At 42.7% G+C, this 27,065-nt stretch overlaps 1 protein-coding gene across 3 annotated transcripts in view; it reads right to left on the bottom strand.

Moving 5' to 3' along the window:
- CA10 (carbonic anhydrase 10) overlaps positions 1–27,065 on the bottom strand; it is a 352,521-nt gene that overhangs the window by 279,161 nt on the left and 46,295 nt on the right. For 2 of the 3 annotated variants that reach the window (XM_059732087.1, XM_014601951.3), the window contains one exon: positions 7,609–7,683. In XM_059732087.1, the coding sequence (XP_059588070.1) occupies positions 7,609–7,683 (75 nt within the window). Of the gene's footprint in view, positions 1–7,608; positions 7,684–8,793; positions 8,861–27,065 lie in introns of those variants that run through there. The other variant, XM_059732088.1, reaches the window with a different exon arrangement.

Raw genomic sequence — 27,065 nt, 5'->3', positions numbered from 1 at the left:
TTTGGCAGGAGAAGCTTGCTGTCAATATTGGACTCTACTCTGCCTCTTGACAAAATGAAAATGGTTGGTATTTTTTCTCAGATTTAATGGAGTCATTCCATAAGTCACAGAAAGCAAGACACTGGGAATACGGTCAATCCAAAGGTTATCAAACCAAGAAGTCCTTCCACTTGCTCAGACTCTCAGATCTGTTTGTAAAATTACACCATTATGATAAGGTCTTTCCAGTACTTAACTCAACAGAGAGAAGAGCAAACCTCCCAGCTGAAATGAGACAACAACGGTGGTCACACACATTCTGGTTCTGACATAGTGGCAGTCCAATGATTGCTGTGCAAACTCTAGCTAATCCACATCAAAGTAAACTACTGATTTTTTTCACTTACATCGAGGCTCAATCCAACAACATACTAAGCGCCCATTACTCCCACAAAGGTCACAAACTGTTCACAAATCAGCAACCTAGCCTGGTTATCAGAAAAATCTGCCTCTGTCCTCCACGTACCATGTAGTTGCTCAAATCAACCAAGCCTCTCCTACTGAAAATCCTTATATTTGAAATCTTGAGAACAGTGAGTAATACTCTTGGTGAAATCCCCAAGCTGGAGCTCTCATTTCCCCCAAACTGTTACAGCCTGATTTTTTGGCTTTTCTAATAATTATATATGTTTTATTTAATATTCACTCTAATTTGTATGCTCACTTCTAGCAGGTCTCCAGACCTTGTAATTCTGCAAGGAATCCCATTGGGTTTCTGTTGTCAGTCTATAATAAAACACACACCATGTTGATTGCTTAAGGCCTTAATTAAGGAATCGCTCAACTAAGAGTAAAATTATTCTTATTTCTGACTCATTTCTCATCAATTAATATTTAGTTCCACTTTTAAATTGCAAGGCATTCATGAGAGGCTTGGATGTAGACTAACACTTTGATTTGGCTGGCTTTGATTATTTTTTAAAAGGAAATTGATAAGAAATAAGACTTGGAGATTTCTTTTTTCAACACAAATGGTCTGTTTTTCCCCGCCCTGGATGTGCATCCTTAATGGCCTTCAATGTGAAATCTGCCTAATAACTGTAAGATCAGGCTCCGGTGCATTGTCACTCTAAATAAAATGTAGGTAGTACAAACAGTGAGCAGAGGATTACTTTGGGGATGTCTCTGAAGGTCTGGCTCATTATAAAAAAATGTTCCACTATTACCAAGTTATTTTCCCATCTGTTCCTGAAATCAAGCATATTTAGATTTATATCTAAAGACAGGTAAATACATAAAACAGCTTACAATAGTCCCAGTCAGTTAAAATTGTTTGATATGTTCTAGCATGGAGATAAGTAGGAGTAGGGCAAACAAACTTCTGACATTAAATTTACTTCGTCCAATTTACCTTTAGGCGATCAGCAAAACTGCAACATTATTTATCTGTATTACCCAAAGAACTAAATCGATAAGTGAATAATTTCCAGAAATTGAACTCAATCACTCGCTCAAAATAGAGTGTTCCAATATACTGGCTTCTACAAAATACTGTTATTCGTGCTCCAGTAATAATTATATACGGGCATGTGGTTCATTCTTCAGACCTGGCGACAGGGCTGCAAAGTTTGTAAAGCCTGAACGACAACCATTTTTTTTTTTAAGTGGACAGTGCAGCATTGACAAGGACAAGTGATATGGACTGTAGGATGCGCAACTCTTTATCTCCCAAAATGTTCAAAGACGGGATGCTTTTCTGTGAGATCTGCTGCAGTCATACCCAAGACAGATCCAGGCGTAAATGGAAGTCGGTCTGTGTCGAAAGGAGAGTCGGCTGAGATGATCTAACAGTGCCATCTGGACTTTGTTTGAGAAATAAATCCCGGAAAACCAATGGCAGGCTTCAAGACCAGGATGAAGATCTCCAGCTTTTCCCCATTTTGTTTCTTAACCACCTGACCACATTTTCTCTATATAGAGAGAATTCAGGAAGAAAGATTAAGGGATATTCTCTTTGCAGGCTCAATTGTTGCACTAAATCAGAGTGGTTATTCTACCATCAGGCAGAGACACAGCCACCGAGACGAGATGGAAAACACTGCTACCGTGCCACTATTGGACTAGGTATTGCTGTACTGACTGGTATAACAAATACATGACCTTCCCCGCCTTAGCTAACGGTAACAGTGGTACTACATGCTATGCAAAGCAGTGTGTACCTGTCAGAGAGGCAAAGATGAAGAAACTGGAAGTTGAAGGGAGATTTTTCCTCCAAAGAGAAACCTAATTATCAAGGACCGGTCGTTTTTGAATATATATTTTTTTCTCATACAGGATTAAATACTGGATTTCCTTCCAATTCCATGTCCATCTTACATAGTTAAATAGCCCATATTGCTGTATTATCTAAACATCACACAACCTTTAGGATAGTTTTGACCACGGTACCCTGTGGGGGTAGGAAAGCATTTTTACCCCCATTTTATCTATTGGAAAATGAGCTATTATGCAACTTGTCCAAGATCACACAGGAAGGCTGCAGTAGAGAATGCACTTGAACCCAGGTTTCACAGGACCAATGTTCTTGCTACTGGACAACATGACTGTAGGAGTGTCTCCTCTGAGCAAAACTGTGACCAAACATATATGCTGCTATTACACCCATAAGATCTAAGAGAAGCTGCAGGATCAAGCTGGTGCTCTGGCATGTGGATTTATATGGCCACAGCCCCACATGTCAGACCTGATGCATTCTTTGCTTTGCCTTTCCCCAAACCCTTTTTGCCAGGCTATGAAAGACCTGCAGGGAAGGAAGCACGTACAGAATCGATGGACCCGATACACAGAAATACCACAAAGGCTATGCTTTTATATCTAGGGTGAAGAGGATGATGACAGAATTATGGCTCAGAGGTATTCGTTATAGTGTCTGCTACACCAAAAATGCTTGCAAGCCACCAGCAAACCTCCCTGCTCTGCTTAACCCCCATGCTCATTAAGTGAAAAAACATTATTATTCTCAGACTTGCAACTGCGGTAACAAATGTGAAAAGTTCTCTTTAAACACATATGCTGGAAAGAGTATATTCAAAAGTGTGCAATACTACAAGTCGTATTATCATTATGCAAATAGAAAGCAGCCTTTCCCCATTTCTGTCTAGTCATTCACGTTGAATATAAATTAGCTTCTGAATTAAATTAAAATTTTGCAGCACTTCCACTTTTTTATCTGCTTAATTTTAAAATCTTAACAGCAATTCATTGTTTCTGTGAAGGGAGCAAAGTGTTTTTTGCACATAGCCAAAATAGTTTGTCATTATCTGAGGCTAAACTAGAACTTAAATATGGTTCTCTGAAGTATTCAGAGACCAGCCTGGGTAGGACTTCGAGCATGAATGTGAATCCTCTACTTAAACATAATGAAACACAGCGCTCATTGAAGCACTTGAACTGAAGCTGAAGGAAACTACTGGTGCCTGGAACTGGAGAGGGAGGCCAACTCTCTTATATCAGTGCAGGCACTTAAATGTGTGATTAACGGGCTTATCTGTAGGCATCAACATATGAAATCATAAACACAGTGACACTGAGCTTTTGTACTGTATTAACATCCAACAAGATCCAATACAAGATGAAAATTTCAAATGATTCGATGTATTTTTAGAAGCTTAAATCCCATTTTCAAAAGCTATTCAGAGACCTAGGTGCAACAGATTTACTGGGAAAAAACACCAATAGGACTGAGAAGCCAAAGATACCATCCTTTTGAAAGCAAGATCATTGGTACTTTTGCAAGAACGCACAACGAGGTTTTTGCAGCGGGCCTGGCTAGAGCGCTCAAATTTCAGAAGGAATCGGGGCAGCCTTTCAATAAGTACATCAGAGTGGGCTGAGCCAATTCAATTTCCAGCCTGGCTATTTCAGTGAACTATTTAACAATTTATAATTTTCTTCTGGGACTTTATCTTAACTGCACATTCCTGCTTATGTCCAATATTTCACATTTTTCGATAACTTAAAGGATGTGGGAAATAGGCTTGGACTTCCAGAAGACTCTCTGACTTCTTCAAGTTTTAGTTGCAGTCATTTCCTCCTGACTCTTCAGGATGTTTAGCATGTTGTCAGGATCTTGAGGTCTTAAAAGACTGAAACTTTACCCTTACGAGGATGCTACGGCATTACCTAACGTCAGATTAAAATAACATGATTTCATTTATTAGCAATTTCAACCAGAGCATTTAAACTGAAGTATTTAGAAAGGGCAGAGAAGCAAACGTTCTTTCCATCTTCCACATATATATCAACAGGGGAAAAAAAACTGTTAGGCATCTATAAGTTGTCTGGCAAATTCAGGCTTAGTAGAGAAAGTGAAGTTGAAGTTTCCTGCTGAAAACAGGTTGTTATATCTTCCAGACTGTTTTCCATTACTGACCTGAGCAACTAAGCACGCAGAATAATACACTTCAATGTCCTTGACAGTCCAAAAGCAATTTCAAATAAATCCAAGAACCTGCTTCAAACCGTATCAGCATGTAATCATGTTTATATGACCATGGGCACAGCTCTTTATGCCACACATTTTTCCATTCCCAAATCCCCTATCTTAATCTTCATCTCATTTGTGCCATAGCCTCATGTCAAAATAATTTAGCACCATCTGGGGTGTGTCTTTTCTAATCTTATCACCAAATCACAGGTGACCTGGTAACAATGGCATAATATGACATGAGACCAAATTTCAAAATTCTTGTGAAAGCTCGCACAAAACTGAATTTGCTATTTTCTAGACAGACAAGGAAATAAAGCCCATGCAGAATTATTCATGTTACATTCATAATATAAAGCATTGGCTTATCTACACACTGATGCCCTCAAAGAAGGGAAGGGATGCACATTTTGGTCGCTTAAAATAATTGTTCTAAAGCTTAGAAAAAAATATCCTATTAGCAGTAACAATAACAGCTAGCATTTTACCATATATTAAATATCAGGGTGCTTTGAGAGCTTTTTAAGGGGTGCACTGTCAGATATGCAAACATGACTGCAAGATAAATCCACACATTTCAAACAGGAATACATAGAGTAAAAACACCCTGGCCTGCTGTGATCTTGCTGAGTTCTCGGCATCTCAAAACTGCTCTTATATCTTTTCGGAGTCAAAAACAAGTGAAAACAAAGAGCGGACAATTTCCAAACACTGCCTCAAGTCTAAAAAAGGTTGAGAACTAGTGCTATATGCCTTCAACCAAACTGACTGTCTAAGGTGGTGGAACTTGCCATATCTATTATCCCTACCTGATCTGCCCTACATCACTATTAATTCTCCAGTCCTACTGAGCTAGTAACTAGAGCACCAATTTCAGACGATTGCATTGCATTCTTCCCATCATTACAGGGACTTCTCACTCTTTCAAAGTAGACACGGGCAGTTTCCCCAGGCTGTTTGGCCCAACAGTTCACATTTAACAGAATACATAAATGCATCCCATAGTTTCCATTTCTGCTTTCTCACCAAATCTCACGTACGTCTCCCTCAATGAACAGTCTCAAAGCACTCTCATAATGAACAAGAGGTAACAGGAAGAAAAATTAACCTCACCATTCAGTTTAAGTTACTCCCAGTGTCTTAGCATATGGGTCTCCGCAAAAGTTTTATCCTATTTCAACTGCTGTGTTTTGTGTCTGGGTGACATCTGGTCTGACAAATTGGGGCATGTGTCTACATATAGTTTACAACTTCCAGATTACAGAATTGCTGTATTGCTGTTGAAATAATCACGTGCCATCCGGGAAGTTTCATAGTGGAGGGTCACTGGACCTCGACAGCTCCCATTCAAGGAAGAGCACTTTAGGGCAGTGAAATGGCTACAACCTAGGTACACTAATCCAGCAAGGATGGTTTGTGCAAAATGGAAAGGGAGGGCAGGGAAGCTGAAGGGACTTTGGAGAACTAAGAGGGAAACAGGAACTTTAGTCAGTGGAAAAAAAATACAGAAGAGCATTCATTTGCAGAAGAGGAATCCAATTTAACTGTATAACAAACCAGAGAAGCAGGAGACGTGCTGCAGAAGAGAGAAACTTGATCATTTAACAGAAATCATATACAGGAGGGGAATCCTCAGGTCCTTAGGAGGTTTTGGCCAAAGCCCAAAGAATATTCAAGTGTGGCGAGGAAATTTGGGGAGGTGTGTGGGTCGTTTTGTCTACATAAGTTTGTTTCTTGGGCCAGCTAAAGAGTGGTGGGGTTTTGAAACCCATTCAAAGTTAGCATTGTTTGTCTGTTACACCTAGCACATCCTACAAGGTTGGATGTCTTGGAAAGGATGCAATTAAGCTACTGAGAAGCCTGGGGACAAGCCTGGGGGGGATAAGAGGTCCTATTTTCATGGAAGATAACAGACAAAGAGCTTGCGTACCAGAAACTTGCTCGAGAGGCCAAGAGAAAGCAATGCCGCTTATTCAGACCAAGGGAAGCTTGCAGACTCCCAGCCCAGCATCCTGGAGAGTATCCATTTGGGGAGAGCTGTAGAAGTAGGTATGGCTAGTCGAGCGTACGCTCCCATTCAGTAACAATACAGGCAGTCCTCGACTTACAATGTTTCGCACTTACAACGTTTATAAATGGACACCCTGTTTCAACTTTCTGATGTCAGTTTAGACTTTACAACACTTGATCCGATGCAATGCTATGCCAGTTAACAAGTTTGCTGTGTCACCCATCTCCCTGGAGAACATCTGTCCAAATTTCCTTGGACGCTTTCTTTAAGCAAGCAGACAAGACTCCAGAAAAACCTGCAGCCAGGACTCCTAAGACTCCAGTCAAGAGCCCTTCAACACCCCAACCAAGAGCCCTTCAAAAAGTCCAGCAGTCACCTCAAAGAAGTCCTTCCAAATCGATATGACTGCTATTTACAATATAAATACATTAATGTAGCTGTATTACTCATCTATAATTGATCAAGTACAAAATTCTGGGGTATTTTTTGTGAAAATAGGGTATCGGGCCTTGGTTCAGGAACCAATCCCCCATTTATAACATTGTTTCTTCTGAGAAAACTGGTTCCGAGTTAGAAAGTTTTGACTTATGACACAATTGGTTCCTGAAAACCACGTCTTATGTCCGAGGACAGCCTGTAATATAAATCCCTAGTGAGGCTGCCTTATCTCAATTAAGGAACGTAGATATGGAGCACTTTCCCCATTGTTCCTTGTTATGTGAAGAAAAATAATTGGGAGCTTGCATGTTAGGTTTTGTTGTTGTTCCCTTGTTGGTTCACTATTTGTAGGAACCTGCCTTGCTGGCCACCTACTGTGAGATGCCCCCCACCCTTCACCTGCTTTTTTCACAACTGAACGACAAGTCAATCTAGGTGCACATTTTAAAAAAGTAGCTAAAGATCACTCAACACCAAGTGATAGCAAGAGTCTCACCGATAACTGTACACCACCTATTAGAAAAAAGACAGCCAAGGTCTTCAGCTAATGTGCCAACAAAAGCTTCATGCTATTTTTTGTAATGTACCAGCATTTACATATGTATATTCACCCCCTGTAATACACGGACAAAATGGTGCCGCTATCAGAGCAAAATGATTTACTAAAAGCTTGGATTTTTAAAGCCGTGCTTACCTGGAACAAAGCTTCCCTGGACCACCTCCTTATACGCCCACCAGCCTTCATGGATTTTTGGTGAATTCTGTTGAGCTTAAAAAGGAAAGAACAAAAGAAAATGTTAAACTAAAACAAAACAGAGAAACAAAACTCAGTATAAATACTTTTGAAAGCTTCAACAGATGAATTATCCTCTGCCATCTATCACTGCATGGCTTTGGCAATGCTCCATACTACGGACACCCAAGATTTCATGGAAATGCTGAGGCCAGAACTCAGATAGTCCAGCATAAATCATATACAAGCCTCTGTTTGCAACACAGAGCCTATGAAACACAGGAGAATAGTTCAGAACCCATCCAAGATAGGACAAGAATATAATTATGTAATTTAATGTTATCTAGTTCATTACAATATTTTGTACATTAATTCAGTGCCTTGCATCCCAAGTAATTACTAAGCGATTCTCAAAGAAGGTCATTTTGCTTCATACAAGCATCATCAAAACATTGCCTCCTCTGAGCAGAAGGGAAACAATGAAGAATATAAGTACTGCACTGCTCAATGCACAATTCGAGGGGAAGGGAATCTGTTAACAAATTGCCACTCCTCTCTGCATATCACAAAACTACCAGGACTTTTACATTTCTGAAATAAATTCAACAAATGATAAACAAAATGCATTACTTTCAGATGTTCATTACCCTAGTTGCTAGTGTGAATGAATCAGATGTCCAGATTTAATCTTACAAATTTGAAGCCATACACAAAAGCACAAAAGTAAGAATGAGGTTTCTTGGACAACAGTGCATGAACTAAGGAGGTAGTGATGATGAGTAGTATGATTACATATTCTTCTCCAAGTAACAGTCACTCTCCAGCTTCCCAAATTATGCTTATTCTACATACCTGTGTGTCATTTTTACCTTAAAAATATTGCACTTTTCCTTATTTTCTACCCAAGAGCGGTCTCAAACTTTGAGAGGGAAGAGGCAACGGTGAACTACCAAACAATAAAGACTGTCCTTCCTCATAACAGTTGAACTGCTTCCTATACCCATCCTATCCACCATAGGGTTATGGCATTAGAGGTCTTAAAATTGAATATAAAAATGCAGCATGTCGCTTGCCAAATACTGTCTCATGCTATTTGATTTGCAAGTGCCTGAGCTCTTAACTGCTCCCCAAAAAGGCTACACTTACCTTTGAACATATTGCCAGGAGCAGTTCAAGTTAAGATCATCAAGCTGTAACCTAAAATTCTCCTTTCTGGGGCACAAGAAGCATGAACCTCTCCAGTTTTCCCTCAGGGCTACTCTACCACCCTCCTGCTCAGGTGGTCTTAACGAGGCACACATGCCCCACTGTGGCTGTCACAATGAACCTGGTTCTCTTTGCAGATTTGCAACATCTGGTGAAAAGCCAGAACTTTGCCATTCTTTTGTGCAGCTAAACACTCTGGTAATACAGTTAGTATTAATAGGCCCCGATTTATATTTCTCTGTATCTTGTTGCTATGTTTCAATGGATAGAGGCACCCACAGCATCTCTTAGCACATAACGTACACCTGTATACACAGAAATACTGTTAACTAACCTTTTTTAAATTCCAAACTACAACAGCTAGATTGCAATTGAGAGAGAAATCTCAAAAGTGTGTCCCACTTTTCTTCATAATTTTGGCCCCAACCCTGAGAATGCACTTGACTGTACATGTGTACAAAAACACATATACAGTCCAACTGCAGCCAAAGAGATTATTCATGTGAATCAAGCTTAACAAGTGCGTATGCCTTTGACGGTATTGGGACTGTAATCTCCTTAAAGGTAGAAATAAAAAAGACTAAGTTTGCAATGGGCTATCACTTGAATTTCCATCATGTGCTGTTTCTGCCTTTGTATCCTTATAGAAAATGCTTTGGTTTTCTTGGGTAGGGTTGCTATAGTTTCTTGGGCTGCCTTTAGATAACAGACACAAGTATCTTTGTTGCTGTTGGCTTTGGTTTCTGGATACAAAGGATTTATTTGTCGTGTATTTTGTCTTGTGGAACATGTGGAGCACAACAGTTTCTATAAATCACTGTCTGCAAAAGCCGTCTGTGTAGAAGCAATCAAAGCTCTTTATCAGGGAGTCACAAAGATGGCAGTAGATATCATATCACTAGAGATTGGCTATGTGCCACCGAAGATGGGGAGAAATCCTGAAGGAAAGGCGATATCGTGCCCCTCTGGAAAAGCATGTACTGTACACGTCTAGACAAGAGTGCTCCAGTTTTCCTTTAACTGCGCTAAAATTTGGGGGTAGGGTTCAGGAATCTGGTTGATTTGTTTCTCCTTAAAGTCATAATGGTAATGGTGCTCAGCCAGTTCATCAGTCTGGGAAATTCAGCGCTCATCAGACAGACAATCATCTTGGTAAAAATCTTCTGCTATCTGGAATAACACAGTCAGTAAAAAAACGGATATGGCAATACATTGCCATAAAAGATAAAGGGTGAAAGGAAAAATATACAACTTTTGGTCTGACTATGCCTTAAACTGTGGGGTGCAGTGCAGTCCTACCTCTTACCAAAATCATTCAAGATACTGTGGTGATAGGGATGTATATGTATGACACCTCCATTGCAATACCTATATGCATCACAGGCACTAAAAAAATTAGTCTTAAAGCATCCCTCTGAAAACGGGGAGCTTTCTCATTTGTATTCTAAGCTCTTTGGTGCATGGACTGTCTTACTATCATACACAGTAGGGCCTCTGTCCATAGCTGAGGCTCCTAATGACTATCACAATACCAATAATATTGACTTTATAGATAGGAAATCCAAGCACAGAAGTGTAATAACCAAAATGTTCAAACCTGATGGCTCCTAAATGAAACTGTCCTGATTTCAAAAAAGACTGAGATTCTCTGGGTCATGTTCACAGAATCATAGAAAATGAGGGTTGGAAGGGACCTCAGGAGGTCATCTCATCCAACGCCCCTGCTCAAAGCAGGACCATCTGCAATTAGATCATCCCATCCAAGAAAGGCTTTGTCTATCTGGGTCTTAAAAACTTCCAAGGATGGAGACTCCACAACCTCTCTGAGTAACCTGTTCCAGTGCTTCACTACTCTTCTCATGAGATTTTTTTTTTCTAATCTCTAACCAAAACTTCCCTAGCTGCAACTGGAGACCACTTCTCCTTGTTCTGTCATCTGCTGCCACTGAGAACAATTTAGCTCCAATCTCTTTGTGACCATGCACACAGCTCTTGCACACTGTAGTTGAAGGATGCTATTAAATCCCTCCCCGTCTTCCCTTCTCCAGACAAAATAAGTCCAGTTCCCTCAGCATCTCCTCATAAGCCATGTGCCCCAGCCCCCGAACCATTTTTCTTTGCCTTGTGCTGGACTCTCTCCAAATTGTCCACATCCTTTCTGTAGTGGGGGGCACAAAACTGGACACGGTACTCCAGAAGCGGCCTCATCAGTGCAGAGGGGAATAATAATTTCCCTCTATCTGCTGGCAACACTCCTACCAGTGCAACCAAGTATGCCATTAGCCTTCTTCACAACAAGGGCACACAGTTGGCTCACATTCAGCTTATTGTCCTCAGGTCCTTTTCTGCAGAGCTGCTGCTTAGCCACTGGCTCCCCAACCTGTGCCGGTGCATGGGATTGTTCCATTCTAAGTACAGGATGGAGCAATTTGCATGGAAGGACTCTACAGTTGTCCTTATTGAACCTCACGAGATTTCTTTTGGTCCGTTCCTCCAATTTGTCTAGGTCTCTCTGAATCCTAACCCTACCCTTCAGTGTATCTACCACTCCCCTCAGCTTGGTGTCATCAACAAACTTGCTGAGGGTGCACTCCATCCCCTTTTCCAGATGACTGATGAAGCTTTACTTCAATGTGATGTGAGGCTACCCAGCAGATCTAAGAATTGGGCCACTTATTTAGCTGTCAATACATAGAGCTAGAAGTAGATATTTAGCCACTCAGGTTTGAAGTTTGTAGATTAAGAGATTTCTCTAAATTAAAAAACAAAATCTCTGGCAGAGCTGGAAAATAACTTCTTAGGTCTTAAACAGTGACTTAATCAAAAGACCATGTATTCCCTTATTAGTCGTGAAACTAATTAGAATTGCACCAGAGTATATCACCGAAGTGTAAAAATCTCTCAACCATGATAGAAAATGTCTTCACACTCTGGACAAAATACATAAAAACATCAAACATTTGGTTTCAATAATTATGCTAGAAGATGAAGCCAAAATTTCAATATATTCAATATATATTCTTGACCTTCATATATTTCAGTATATTCTTGACCTTCCTATATTTGCTTATGTTCAAAGCATCTCTTCATCCATAGTATTATAGAAACCAAAGTTATCTAGTGTATCATTAACTTAAATGTTGCTGCTGCTTATGGTATATTTTCAATCTTTTGCATGACGGCTATCAGTTTCTGAAAACAACCGTGCCGTTACAGTGATACATTGGATTTAGCAGCTTTCTTTTGCAGTCTCATTCTCAGATCAAACCTTTTTATACAGGGGACACAATTACCCCTGGGAAAATTCCAAGAATCTAATAAAAAAGTGTCGCTGTCAATAAAAATTACAAAAAGGGATGTGACACTCAAACTACAACAGGATACAAGAGGACCTCTCTGCACTGCTCAGTCAGTAACAAATGGTTATTGGTTTCTCCTTTCTTTAAAGTGACTGACTATAAACAACATAAACAAAAGTAAAGCCAAGATCAATTAATGACACTGGCTGTGTCAAAGCAGAAACCCAACAAAGGCCAAACAGTCATAAGAGCGCACAGCGGTATATGGATGCAGAATTTTTCTTGCGGATTTGAGGTCCGTGTCAATTATTGAGATACAAGACATTTTAATGAAAGGGCTACCGGACTGTGCACTCTTTACACTGTACATTTGACATTATTACCAGTGTAGTCTAGAGACCTCACCTCAAAACAGGGAAGGCTTTAATGGGCTATATGCAGTAAAACATGTAGAAAAATGACAGTCCCTGCTCCACTACCATAATATCGTAATGGCCATAATTAGATCCAGTTTGAGCTGGCATCTCATAAATCTGGTACTGGGGGGTCGGACTCGATGATCTATTGAGGTCCCTTCCGACCCTAACATCTATGAAAAGCTATGACCCTGTGATCTGATCTGTGCTGGGGGACCCCTAATTGGGTGTGTTCCAAAAGCTCTTCCTGGGAGGTCAGAGGACAGGAGCCAGCATGGGCACGTCCAGATGTGCGTGGACATTTAGTTCCCCGGGGACAAGTAGCAGTGGCACACCTTGTACCGCAGTTACCTTTCCCCAGGGAATGCCCATGCCGCACAGGCTTTAGCAGCCAGCAAGTTGCCCCGGATGGGGTAGGGGAGGCTGGCCCCACCAGCCTTACCTGGGGTCCTCCCAGGGCTGCAGCTGTGCCAATTCTGCAACGTGGAGCCTGGCCGGCAGCTACAACACAGCTTCGGGCAGCCCGACTCTGCTTTTCAGCAGCATGCACTGCTCGCCTGTGTGCTGCGCCACTTTTTTTTTCTTTTTGCGGGTTTTTTTTTTTTGACCCCTGAATATCCAGGGGTCAAAAAAACCCACGGGGAAAAATAAATGGTGCAGTGCACACTTGGGTAGCATGCCCCTGAAACACAGAGAACACTGGACTGTGCAGTATGTAGCGCTGCAAAGGTGTTTGCAGTGCCACACCGCACGACCTCACTCTTCTGGATGCACCCTCTGTGTGCAACCTGCAGACGAGGATGACTCAAGGGGTCAAGTTATTATAGGGAAACAGCTACAGGAAGATAAAGATAATCCAGCATGAGGGGCTGCTGATTTTAAATCCACACAAAAACAGTTCTCTAGCCTGAGGGGTACTCAGTATTACTCTTGGTAAACTTTTTCATATAAGACTTATTTTCAAGGTCTTCACCATCATCAAAGATACCGTAATTAAGCAAGAGTAAAGGATGTTCCTTAAAAAATAATTTTGGTACCTACTTAATGTTCCCTTGGATTGTAAATTAAAGTGTTACATAGTTTTGCTTTAGGCGGCTAATCAGATGCCCAGAAGTGGCGACGCTGGATGGATTGACAAATAGGTGCGCATATATGCACCTTGCAATGGTCTTTGGGATGGAGGGAATACTAAAAGTAAATCATTTATTATACTCAATAACCCACACTGATTCTGTTGTTAATAATTCTAACATCAAAGGAAGTAACAACAAAGGTAAGATATTTGCCATAGTTTTCTGCATTAGTATGGAAAGAAAGGCCATTGCTCTCAGTTGTGTGGGGTGAGTAAGAAAACCAGATTATCAAGGCTTTGTACCAAATAATTGGATGCCTGTGCAATTGTTTCAGCTCCAAGAGGAGAGCACAACCTGGCACCACTCTACGCATTCCAGGGGTATCGGCCCCTTCTCTATTTAACAGATATCAACATTACAAGTGTAAAAAGGAGTTTAAGACACAAAATAAGATACAGCATCAAAACTATTTACTTAAAACATCTCAGCTAAGGCAAGAGCACTGTTGGAGCCATTGGTGAAATGCAGTGACCCATAGTCATTGAGTAAATCAAGGGAAAGGAAGAGGAGTTGCTGTCAGAGCACAGCTAGGGAGACAACCTCCGGTGCCTTGCTCTTCCTTCGATCCAGAAACCTCAGCATGATATACCAGCTCAAGCAAAGCTTTCCACAAGAAGTGTGCAGAGTCACTGCACATGAATTTGCAGTCTGCCACACATGTGAATATACCCTGGTGCCAGAGCCTTGTTTTCACAGATCCTACAGGGACTTTCCATGCAAAGAAAAAAAACAGACTCATGAAGCCTCCGATACATAAAACAAAGGGGAGGAGGGATGTGTGCGCTCTAAAACCTTCCCCTGACCCATTACACCAGCCCATCTGGTGCAAACGGCCAAGAGGTCCCACTAGACTGATGAATCTCCACCAGGGTGCTGTGCAATATTTGCACTGTTAGGGCTTGTGTAGACAAAGCGGGGGCCCTAAATTGAAGTGGTGGGTTTTAAAAAACAGCGCTTCAATTTAGGGCTGATTAATAAACCCGCATGTTGTGCACACACCTTACCCGGCTCTCTGGCAGGAAGGGGAGGGCAAGTTGCTGATGAGCGGAGCATTCCCTGGGCTGCGCAGGGGGGGCTGGTGCTTCCCTCCGCGGCAGCAGCGGCCCCACAAGACAGCACCCGCCCACAGTCACCCAGCTTGGGTGGTCTCGGGGGGCAGTGCAGCTGTGGAGGGATGCACCAGGCCTCCACGCAGCTCAGGCGAGCAGGCTCGGGGTGGGGGCAAGGAGATCAGGCTCACTGCTTTTCTTGGGTAAAGCTGCTTTCCCGGGCTGCTGCCAGGCTGCCTGCAGGGCTTCCTGCAGAGCCGTGGAGCTGCTCAGAGCCCAGTGCTTTGCTCCGTAGCTATAGGGGCAGCAAACTGCCCTTTGCTGCGCCCAAAGTCATTTAAGGTGCATTACGCCGCCGAATTTCCTACAGTGGCTGGAATTAATGTGCAATATGCTGCCGAGGTATGCAAACACCGATACCATTAATGCGGTGCAAAAGCTTTTAACCCACTTTAAAGTGTCATGCACACACGTCTCTCGTTTCATCTACACATGGCCTTAGATGTACAAACACATACACCTGGGTCACAAGATACATTCAGCAATTATAAAAAGGAATCCACGGTGTCACAAATATTCTGACCTGTTATGGTCTTGCTGACTTCTTCACAGCAGAAGAATTTGCCTATAATTTTTCTGTAGTCAAAAAAAAGGAGTGAAAGCTAAGATCTAGCATTTTCTGAAGGGTGCCTTGAATCTAATGAAAGGTGCTCTGATCTAAAAGGGTTGAGAACCATTGCACTAGATAAATGAGAAAGCTGTTCTTTATTGCTGAAATGCAGTCTAACCCAAAACTGGATTAGTAATAGAAGAGTGCTGTAAACAAAGGGCAACAGAATTAAGATGAGCAAGCATATGGACCCTCCTTGCTGGGAATCCTATCTGTGACACTCACACCTGAGGCACATGGTCTTTATGCTCATGACCATCTGACATGATGGCACTGTGCCTGATCACACAGGTTCCAGCTTATGGCTGCCAGGCTTCTGCCAGGGAATAAGACTTTTTACATGAATACTGCAAATGGCATAGTCTCCTCGGTGTGCCTCTTTTAATCCATTTTAAACAAATGGAAAGGCTTATGTATTGTTATGGGTCCCCCATGCCAGCATCACGTAATGGACATCCACGTGTATCTGATGTGACTTACAACGTTTCGTGTTACGTTTCACACTTACAACGTTTATGAACTGACGCCCTGTTTCAACTTTCTGACATCAGTTTCGACTTTACAAGGCTTAGTCCGACACGATGCCACACCGGGGAACAAGTTTGCTGAATCGCCCTGGAGAACATCTGTCCAAACTTCCTTGGACACTTTCTTTAAGCAAGCAGACAAGACTCCAGAAAAACCTGCTGCCAAGACTGCTGAGACGACTCCAGCCAAGAGCCCTTCAACAAGTCCAGCAAAGTCACCTCAAAGAAGTCCTTCCAAATCAATATGACTGCTATTTACAATAGAAATACATTAATGTAGCTATGTTACTCAACTATAATTGATTGAGTACAAAATTCTGGGGTATTTTTTGTGAAAATAGGGTATCGGGCCTTGGTTCAGGAACCGATCCCCATTTATAACATTGTTTCCTATGGGAAAAATCGGTTCCGAGTTACATTTCGACTTAAGACGCAGTTTTCAGGAACCAATTGTGTTGTAAGTCCAAGGACTGCCTGTATTCCCATTTTCCTATGTTCCCATTGTCATGGTAGCTAGGTGCTTTATTTAATAGACTGGTTACATGCATGTGGTCATGTCTTTCTAGTGGCTGGCCCATAAGGGGTGTAAGAGTCTGCTGGATTATTCTGAGGTAAAGGAGCTTCTTGTTGCTCACTGCCGTACATATTTTTGCTGCTAGGTCTCTAGCTTCTGCTTGCCCACAGGTTCCTTACACTTACAAATGTAGTTTTTCAAATATGAAATTCATGAAAGTATTATACACATGCACGCACCATGTGGAAATACCCACAAACACTAGGTTCCCAGTCTCAAAATGAAAAGTTGCTCACAAATCAAATGAATTTCTTTAGTCCAGAGTTTCAAGTGACATGTATGTGAATTTAACAAACCGGTTCAGAGAAGGATTCGGGAGCATATGCGAGGGAAGCAGGGATAAAAGAAGTGGAATAAAAGTAGCAATAAAAGAAAGGGAAAAAAGCAAAAAGTGTCTTCAACTACAATTCTCTTTACAAGTTTGGCCACAAATGTACAAGCGTCCTTCATCTACATCTACTGTACTTCAAGGAATTCTCGCCATCTTTCCATCCCGTTCTTTTTGTCAAAACAACATTCGATCGAACTTACCAGTTTAAAAAAAAAAAAAAAAAAAAAAGTTAAGTAAAGCAGCACGCTCACCTAAAAAATATAATAATCTTTTAACACCAGTGAATATGGATTGTGTCACTGATGTATTTCTCGTACTTGTACAATAAATGAACAATTTCACTGGCATCATGCAAGAGTACTAAAATGACGAGCTGTGATGCTACCTTCCCCAATATTTTTTCATTACATTGAGTTTCTGATTCTAGCTAAAATGTGTGTTTAGGGAACTCCACCAACACGTATGCAAATTCAGAATTGTTGCCTGACATCATCTACATCGGTATTCCTCAGAGATGCCGTGTTTGAGCCATCTGCTTGAAGCCCGGTGCATCTGAGGTAACATTATGAGCACAGATTATTGTAGCCGTATGATGAACTGCCTGCAGACTTCTACAGCGCTCAGGAACAAAAGGGATGTTTAAACCGCTCTCCAATCTACATTTCAGATTAGTTCAGAACAATGCTGGCTCAATTCTTCTCTCACAGAACTGTATTAAACACGTCTGAAATAGCCGCTTTTTCTATTGCGTTGCCAGTATTATAAAAATAGTGAAGAGGGGACTGGTTTAAAAGGCAACGATGCATTTATAAGGAAGCTTAAGAATCCACACGTTTCATCACTAATCTGCTCTCGTAAAAATGTTTAAATGCCTACAGCAGTATGCTGTACAGAACCTGTAGATGTTTTTTCTGAGAAATTACTGAAATTGTGGCCCTCCAAGACAGCTAAAACCATTAGGAGAGGCTCTCGCCTGCTAGGAACAGTCTATTGCAGAAGTAGTTTTAAACAGTGTTCTCGCAACGGTCTATAAATGTCATTGCAGAAGCAGCCCAATACGCTGTACAGGTTTCCCTCGCTTTACGTGGGTTCTGTATGTGCGAATTTGCTCTTATGCAGTGATCCTTTTTATACCAAAAATTTGTTATATGTGAGATAAATTCACTCTTATGCAATTGGTGTGTTGGAAGCCTGCAGTCAGCGGTTTTGTGCGGTGCATTGTAGGAGTGATGCGCAATAAAATATCGTCTCCCTGTGGATCTGTGCCCCGTGCTCATTGTCTGCGACACGTGTTTCTGTAGTTGCCATCCCTGTTATATGACAGTGTCCTGTGCTTGTGTGTACTGTCTGCTGTTGGTGAGTACCAAAATTGTCTTGTAAGAGTGGTAGAAATGGGTCTGGGGGTCAGTACAGTCGAGGTCTTGGAATGTATCCCTATTTGTTACATTATAAAGTGGGGTCCCTTTATGCAAATTCAATTTATGCGCTGTTTTCCAGGAATGCATGTACAGCATAAAGCGAGCGAAACCTGTATTTGCATCTGCCTTTCACAATCACAGGTTCTTTCAATGATCTTTTTCTGCATTGACATCAGTGGTCTCTGGAACTGGGTTGCTGTAAAGCCATTATGCTAGATCTCATTCAGTGTAGCTATGTAGGGAAGACAGCTATTTATTCAGTATTGATATGACACACCAGAAGCTTTCTTTTTTATCAGATTCCTGTAGATTTATCTCATTTGGGAGTTAAAAATATAGCAATAAAAAAAAAAATTCAATTTTTTGGAGTTCAATCCTGCAAGAGGCCAAGTGTCTCTTGAAAAGGGCTACGTGCTCTCAACTCCTGCTGACTTCAACACGAGTGAAAAAGACTCGGGACAAACATGAGTGATGTAAACTGCAAAAAAAAAAAAAAAAAGCTCTCTTCCAAACCAGGAGTGTCAAACATACAGCTGAGGACTGGATCCAGCCCAGAGCTGCTTCATCCAGACTGCTGGGCTATTGGCATGCCACAGGAAGTTGGGGGAAGTGGTCTATTGCAGAATCCTTTGGGTTCTGGTGGACATGGAGATGGACAGCAGGAGGACAAGTAAGGGATCATACAACCCCAGTCATCCTCTGGCCACTTTGCCCATTGCTACCACCATAGCTCCGGCTCCTCAGCTGCTAGCCCCTCTGTTACCACGTCAGAACCAGAGCTGCCTTCCCAACATGGAACACATGGCCGTGTCGGTAACTCCAGGCCCAGCATGGTCCATGCGGCGCACAGAAGGAGCTGGAGTTGCTGTTGTGGGCACTGGCTGCTACCACCCAAGTCACCCTGGGCCCTGGGCTACATCTGGCACACAAGGAGCCCCATGAGGCTGCAAGAAGCCCAGGGGCAGGAGGTGAGTTTGACACTCCTGTCCAAAACAGGCCATTGTTAAAATCATAAATTATTGACCAACCACTGCGGGCCATGTGCCAGTCTGACTGTATATTGGCTGATTCAAACTCAACCGAAATCAATGGAGAGTTTTCAGTTGATATCCATGGGCTTCAGAGCAGACCCATAATGAGACGTGAGAGCTTCTGCAAATGAATTCCTACAACACTAGAAAGAAATGGGATTGCAGTCATACAACCACAAAAGCTGCATAGTTGCCAGATTTTTTTTTCACTTTTTAAGCTGGCAGCAGAAAACTGACTATGCCATTGATCAGGAGGGCCACTCGTCAAGCAGTTCTCATTATGGATGTAAAACACCAAGTCACAGCCACTAAAAAGCTGCTTAGGTCACAAAGTCTTTGTAGTGTCCTCACATTTTACAAAGGTGAACTTTCTAAAGGAGTGATCCAGCTGTAATGTTGCCACTCCAGGCAAATTCAAAACCTGCTGCAGTGCCTTCTAAACAGAGCTGAGTGATGTGTCCTTGATGCTCTGTAAACATCCTGGATTCACGAGCTCAACTATTCAGCAAACTTTCATTTGGATGGCCCTATCCTGTGTCCTCATTCTGCACTGAGCCGTTAGTCCTTCGGATATATTAGGAATTCAGAGGAAAGTCTGCCCAAGTCGACTTCCAACAATTGGTCCATGGAAGACCAACCAATTGCTACTAAGATTTGATGGTACTACCGGTCACGCTGTAGCAACTCCATGGTCTACAGTTAAGAGACACTGCCTCATCTGAGCTAGAAAGAAATTGAAGGAAATACTATTATTGAAGGAATACTACTTATTCAAAGTATAACCCCCTAGGTCTGCTATGATCCTAGTGAAAATAGATAGTGATGGATCCCAATTTTGAATAAATATTTTTAACCTCAGTTGCAACAGAATTTTCCTGATATGTGAATGGGGAAAACTATTAAGGATTTCTCACTTTCTAGTAATTTTATTGGTATTTCTACCCAAAGTTTATTTGAAGGAGAGCTTTTATGAGGAATTGCACTGGTCTGGGAGCCCCAAATCCAGAGTTGGGTTTCCAGCTCTACCGGTCACCAACACCGACCTCAAGCAAGTCACTTCACTGCTCCGTGCCTGTCTTCCTTTCAAACTCTTGTCTATTTAGATAATAAGTTCTCAGGGCTGGGCTTGCTTCTCATTACGTGGATGTAAACTCATAGCACAAAAAGATCTTGGTTAGGACCTCTAATGCTACTGTAATATGAAGAATCACAATACATAATTAATATAGAACATACCTTAGTAAATATGCTTTCCAACCCCCTCCACTCCTCGCCCGAAGCACAAGCTTTTGAACAATTACATATTTACTGTTCTACATTTAGATGAAGGATACACGGGACCTGATTCTTTAGACACTCGTATATGATACCATCATAGTTTCATAGTAGCTAGGGTCAGGAGGGACCTGAACAGATCATCTAGCCTGACCCCTGCCGCAGGCAGGAATGAATGCTGGGTTCACAAGACCCCAGACAGGTGATCATCCAACCTCCTCTTGAATTTGCCCAAGGTAGGGGTGAGGACCACTTCCCTCGGAAGTTGATTCCAGATTTTGGCCACCCTAACTGTAAAATATTGCTTTCTGATCTCTAACCTAAACCTATTCTCCCTCAGCTTATTACCATTGTTCCTTGTTACCCCAGGTGGTGCTGGGGAGAAAAGGGCTCTTCCTATTTGCTGTTGATCTCCCCTGATGAGCTTGTAGGCAGCCACCAGGTCCCCCCTCAGCCTCCTCTTGCTGAGGCTGAACAGGTTCAGGTCCCTCAGTCTCTCCTCATAGAGCCTGTCCTGCTGCCCTCTCACCAAGCGGGTGGCCTCCTCTGAACCCTCTCCAGGCTGGCCGCATCCCTTTTGAAGTGTGGCACCCAGTACTGGACGCAGTACTCCAACTGCGGCCTGACCAAAGTCGCATAGAGGGGGAGGATCACCTCTCTGGACCAGCTTAAGATGCACCTTTGGATGCATGACAAGGTATGGCTGGCCTTGCTGGCTGCAGTCTGGCATTGGTGGCTCATGTTCATCTTGGAGTCAATAATGACTCCAAGATCCCTTTCCGCCTCTGTGCTTTCAAGAGGGGAACTCCCCAGCCTGTATGCATGCTGTGGATTCCTTCTCCCAAGGTGCAGCACCCTGCATTTGTCTATGTTGAACCCCATCCTATTCTCACCTGCCCACTTTTGTAGTCTGTCTAAATCTAGTTGCAGCCTCTCTCTCCCTTCAAGTGTGTCCACCTCGCCCCACATCTTAGTGTCATCAGCAAACTTGGACAGCATGCTTTCCACCCCCTTGTCCAAGTCACTGATGAAGATGTTAAACAGTGCCGGCCTGAGGACCGAGCCCTGCAGGTACCCCACTGCTCACATCTCACCAGATTGAGTACGACCCGTCCACCACTACTCTCTGGGTGCGCCCCATCAGCCAGTTTTTTACCCATCCATCATTCATCCTTGTGTAGCATGAGCATAAACTGGGATCGAACTTCCACAAAATCAGAATTCCCCATTCATTTACCTTAATGAATGAATTTTACATGCATTTCATCCTGGGTATAAATGCTATGCACATGTGCAAAGCAGTGGAGAACAAGGCCTTCAAGGCTGAGAAACACCAAGTTTTAGTGGGTTTTTCCTGACCTGAGCCTCCCTTCTTTACTGTTTTAACCATTCTCTACCTTTAAATTATTAAAGAGAGAGCTAGACGGAGATGCTGCTGCTGGGTTCTCCTAAGTAATTTGACCTGTATTTACCTTACGCTTCATGAGGTAAACCCTGATCCCTCCCAAGTTGGGAAGGAAATTATTTCAGTTTAAGTTGCATTACAATATAGGATCCCATGCAATACTTATAAGCCAGTATCACTGCTAAACTGCACCTAATCCTCTATGTCCATCAACACCTTCCACTCACTTTATTCCTCATTTCCTGAGAGCCTGTGTACACAGGAGACTTCCTGAGAGCCTGTGTACACAGGAGACTTGCACTGTGCTGAAAAATTAACAGACTGTAGTTTACATCTTAATTTCATTCCACCTTATATCCCTACTTCTGAACTTGGCCTAGTATCAGCTTTGTGTTAAATACAGACGAATGTTTTTATAACCACCGCCCTTTCTCAAATTAAATGAGACTGACAAAATGACATAGCGGTAATTATGCATCAGATTCCAGAATGAATAAATTAAATGCAACTGGTAACGGTGATTTGAGACCTACAGAAAAGCACTACACGGCAGGAGGAAAAAAACTTCGAAATCTGCCATCCTAATATTATTTAAACAGGGAAAAGACCTCTGTCCAGATTCTAACCATGTAGCCTCATGAACAACCTGTACTTGAATATGTCCAACGCGCCTACGTGCTCTTGGCTTTCTGGGTCTAATAAAAAAGCACTTCCTCTTGGCCTGGGCCTGGAGGCCTGTTGTTACAGAGCAGATCTCCATTTCCTGGAGAGCTGAGACTTGACAGTTCAGCTGCTTTAGCCCTGCAAGTGCTGCCCAGGGAGTTAGCCTATCTCCTCCTGCAAATGTTCCACAGTCCTGCTCAGGAATCAGGAGAAGACATTATGCTAATTATTTCCCCTTCAGTGTTGCAGGCAGCACAAAATAAAATGCAGATCTGCAAAGCTACTTGATTATTCATTCCGGGCATCTTGGCAGAATATATTCACACTACCTAACATACCATATGTACCACATGCTTCTTTTTTTACATACCGTGAATTAGTGGTATTAGCATGAATGGTGCAAAGGACAGAATCATATTTTTTTTGTGAAATAAGTAGTGGAAGAAAAGCTACAGGCTTTACAGGGGCCAGACTGAAATGCATGGAACATTTGAATGCAGGTACAGCTCTTGCAAATCTAATCAAGGTCTTGAATGCCGATTGAGGCAGTCTGAACCCTGAAGGCTATATTCTGGCTAATTCTGGAGGCATGCAATGGTAAATTAGACTCTAATCCTCCGAATCTATCCGCTGTACATTTAGGTTAGGTACAGACATTGTTACCAGTATAAGTGACTGGAAACCAATCTATACTCATAACAAATGTTTGGCACATGTAAATTAGTTAAAAAATGGCAGAACCTGCTCTAAGATTTCCGCCCCGCACCCTACCCCCTCCGGGGCAAATGTGTTCTGTTTGCTACCGATCTAAACTATACCACTTACAAAAACCGCATAACTTCGACTGATTCTACATCAGATCTTTTGAAAGTCTGTACCTAGCCTACGTCTTACAACAGCGGAGAAGAGTAAACGAGCAGGAGCCTCTAAGAGTGTAAAAGTTGCCTGTTCCATGCAACCTGATCCCAAAACAGTCATCTCCAGGGATCCTGATTTTCCCTCATAAGAAAATCACAAATTTTCTGATAAAAAAAATCACAAATCCTCTGATAAAACCCCCCAAAATCCACGATTAAAATGGAAGTCCGCTATATATATAGGTTTCAGCTGAACATCAAGTTTTCTTGATATTTTTACAATTTGAAAGCAGTTTGGAAGCCTATCACTTCCTCAACGCCTCAATCACTATACTAAGATAAATTCTAAATACCTATAAATTTTGGTATATGATTTTGGGTTTTTTATCATGGAAAAAGCTTCAGAGCTCTCCCCGCCCTCTTAGCTGACAGAATGCAGGTCCAGGCCCCTCACTCCCAAGCCACAGCCCCCTGGCCGTGCTGGTGCCCCTCACTCCTCCCCCACTACAGCCCCCTAGCCTTGCTGGTGCCCTTTACTCCCCCCCCCCAGACCTGCTGGTGCCCCTCGCCCCCACCCACAGCCCCCCTGCCCCCTCGAGCCTTGCTGGAGGGGGCCCGCAGCTGCCAGGGCTATGGGGCCAGGGACCCAGGTCCGCAGCCCCCCTGCTTGCTGCAGCAGCACCCGAGCCCTGGCTGGTGCCTGGCAAGAGGCACCAGTTGCTGCAGCAGAGTGGAGCACAGAGCCCAGTTCACCCTTCCTGCTGCCTGCCCACTGAGAGCTTGGGTGGAGGGAGCAGGGCAGCTCCCTGCCGCTGCATACACACCTGGGAGGTAGGGGAGACCCTTGCCTCCCAGATCCGTACATGGGGTGGGCTGCCTGCTGTGGGCTCGGGCTCCCACCCATGGAACTCAGCCAGCCTGCAAAGAGCTCTTTGGAAAAATGCAAAATCAGTGGGGTTTCCACTAACGTCAGAAATTCGCATTTTCCTTGTGTAAAGGGGGTACCTGCATTTTTCTCTGTTTTTCCATGGGAAATGGAAAACCCAGATCCCTGGTCATCTCTTTCATAAAAATGCAATTATATACAGTAAATCAGAATCAGACTTAGGACAACTGCAGTAGGCAGAGGAGCAAATTAAGTCTGTAGCCATCTTGGGCAGAATGGAGTAGTCAATATGAGCCAGATCTCACAGATACATCTGGACATGCACACCTTGATTTTGTAGCTCAAGCTATAGCAAACCATGCTTTTAGCTTGCAGTCTCTAGTATGCTAATCAAGGTGCCAGCCATCACAAAACCTTAATGGAAGCTTTAATGAAAAATAACTTTCTATCATTTTTGGCTCATCCCATATCTATAGAAACATGCATCCTGAAATAGAGGGTTCAACAAAACCCATGAAAGATTTTATTCTGTATTAAAAAGAATCCTAGAATAATTTACATAACACCCCAATAACTGATCTGTACTAAGAAGAACAATAGAAAACTAAAACCCACCTGAACTCCCTCCAAAATCACGGAGAGTTGTCCAAAGTGAGGACTGAACCCAGAATCATCAGCTCTAAAACCAGCAGCTACAGATTTATCAGCATTTGGCACTTATAGTCTTAAATATCTATGCAGTCCAGGTGCTAGCCAAACACCCGCTCCTCACTTCTCCATATATAGCCTAAGCTTCCAGAAGTCTGTAATACAAAACTTAATGGTATGAGAACGTATTGGTTTAAAGGCTGCACATGCCAAATGATTCAGACTGGTTTTCTTAGGCTTAACGTCATGAAATGTTTCATAGATTTCATAGGCATTGGGGCTGGAAGGGACTTTGGAAGATCATCGAGTCTAGTCCCCTGTCTCAAGGGCAGGAAGTCAGCTAGGGTCAAAGGATCCCAGCAAGATAAGTGTCCAAACATTTCTTAAAAGAGTCCAGAGTAGGTGCCTGCACCACCTCTGGAGGGAGTTTATTCCAGGCCTTGGGGACTCAGACAGTAAAGAAGTTCTTCCTTATGTCCACTCTAAAAGGACATGTTGCAATACCACATTTCAGAAGTACTTCCCATTGCACTGGCCACAGTGAAATTCATTTAAGCCAATGGAGATATACATGTGTAAAGCAGTCCCTTGGGGTTCAAACAGGTTTAGCTACACTGACTACCGTGGAGCAGTGAAAAGTGAGATCACATTGAGGATTGGCCCCAGGTGTTTAATGGACAGTTTGTTTCAAAGAGGCTTTTACACAATTGCATCAATGTACAATTCACACTGAGATAATTAGTGGGGAAGGGGTGCTCTTGTTAAGGCTTTTTTCAAACTTATTTTAAAAGGTGCGTGCGCTTGTACATTACAAAATCATCGTACACAAATGACACACACACTTATAACAAAACCTAAGTTAGGTTGCTCACAGAACTATAACTTACATTGCGTGCATCACCACAAGATGGGGGAGAGAGAGAGGAGAAAAGAAAGGATTATAAAGGGCTCAAAAAATAAAAAGCTTTCATCAGCCATGCCAGATTTTTTTTTTTTAGAGAATGTTTTGCTCAGAAAACATGTAAATGCTCTTTCATTATTAAGTTAATACTTTCCAATTCCATAAATCCTTCTTCCACCATCCCCATGTGTAAGAGGTCTCACTGCTGCCGCGAACAGCAAACAGAATTCAATCTGATCAAAATAGGGACGTGACTTGTTCTACAATCCATCTATGCCACTTCTGAAAGCAGAAATAAGGACCTAAAGTCAGAATTTTGCTGTGGTACAATGATTTGACTGCTCTGCACATTTCCCATCCATTGTAATTTTGTGTTGTGTTGTGAAAATATTTAAAAACCTAGGCACAAAAATAGGGAAGATTTTACCACTCCCTCCCTTGACTAGTAAATCTGTAAGCCATTCTGGCACCATACGGGATCCAGGAGAGTTCAGCCCAGGTATCCTGACAAGTCTCAGCGTAGGGTGTTGGGGTGGTGGCAGGCATCCTGGGAAACACTGCTAACTATAAGCAAAACTGGAGTGGCCTGTGTTGCCTTCTAGGAAGCAAAGGAGCATGAAGTCACTTCAGTTCACCTTCCTTCAGGGTGCTGTGCTGTGTTTCTGAGAGATATAATTCCAAGATCTCACCCCAAAAACCTGTACACCTCAGTTGACATAAGGACAGATGAGGCTCACAGCAGCACCAAGGTAAAACTTGAAGAAGAATTCAAAATATAAGACAGTCAGGTTATTAAACATGGCCAGCAGTTGTGCCTACCGCTGGTGCCCAAACATGGCCAGCAGTTGTGCCTACCGCTGGTGTCTAAACATGGCAGCAGTTGTGCCTACCGCTGCTGTCTGAACATGGCAGCAGTTGTGCCTACTGCTGCTGTCTAAACATGGCCAAAAGCTGTGCCTACCGCTGCTGTCCCAACATGGCCAACTGCTGTGCCTACCACTGCTGTCCAAACATGGCCAACAGTTGTGCCTACCGCTACTGTCCAAACATGGCAGCAGTTGTGCCTACTGCTGCTGTCCAAACATGGCCAACAGTTGTGCCTACCGCTGGTGCCCAAACATGGGCAGCA

The sequence above is a fragment of the Alligator mississippiensis genome, chromosome 8, assembly GCF_030867095.1.
Source record: "Alligator mississippiensis isolate rAllMis1 chromosome 8, rAllMis1, whole genome shotgun sequence".
Lineage (NCBI taxonomy): Eukaryota > Metazoa > Chordata > Crocodylia > Alligatoridae > Alligator > Alligator mississippiensis.
The sequence above is the reverse complement of the archived record's forward strand: the minus strand, read 5'-3'. Positions and strand labels throughout refer to the sequence as shown.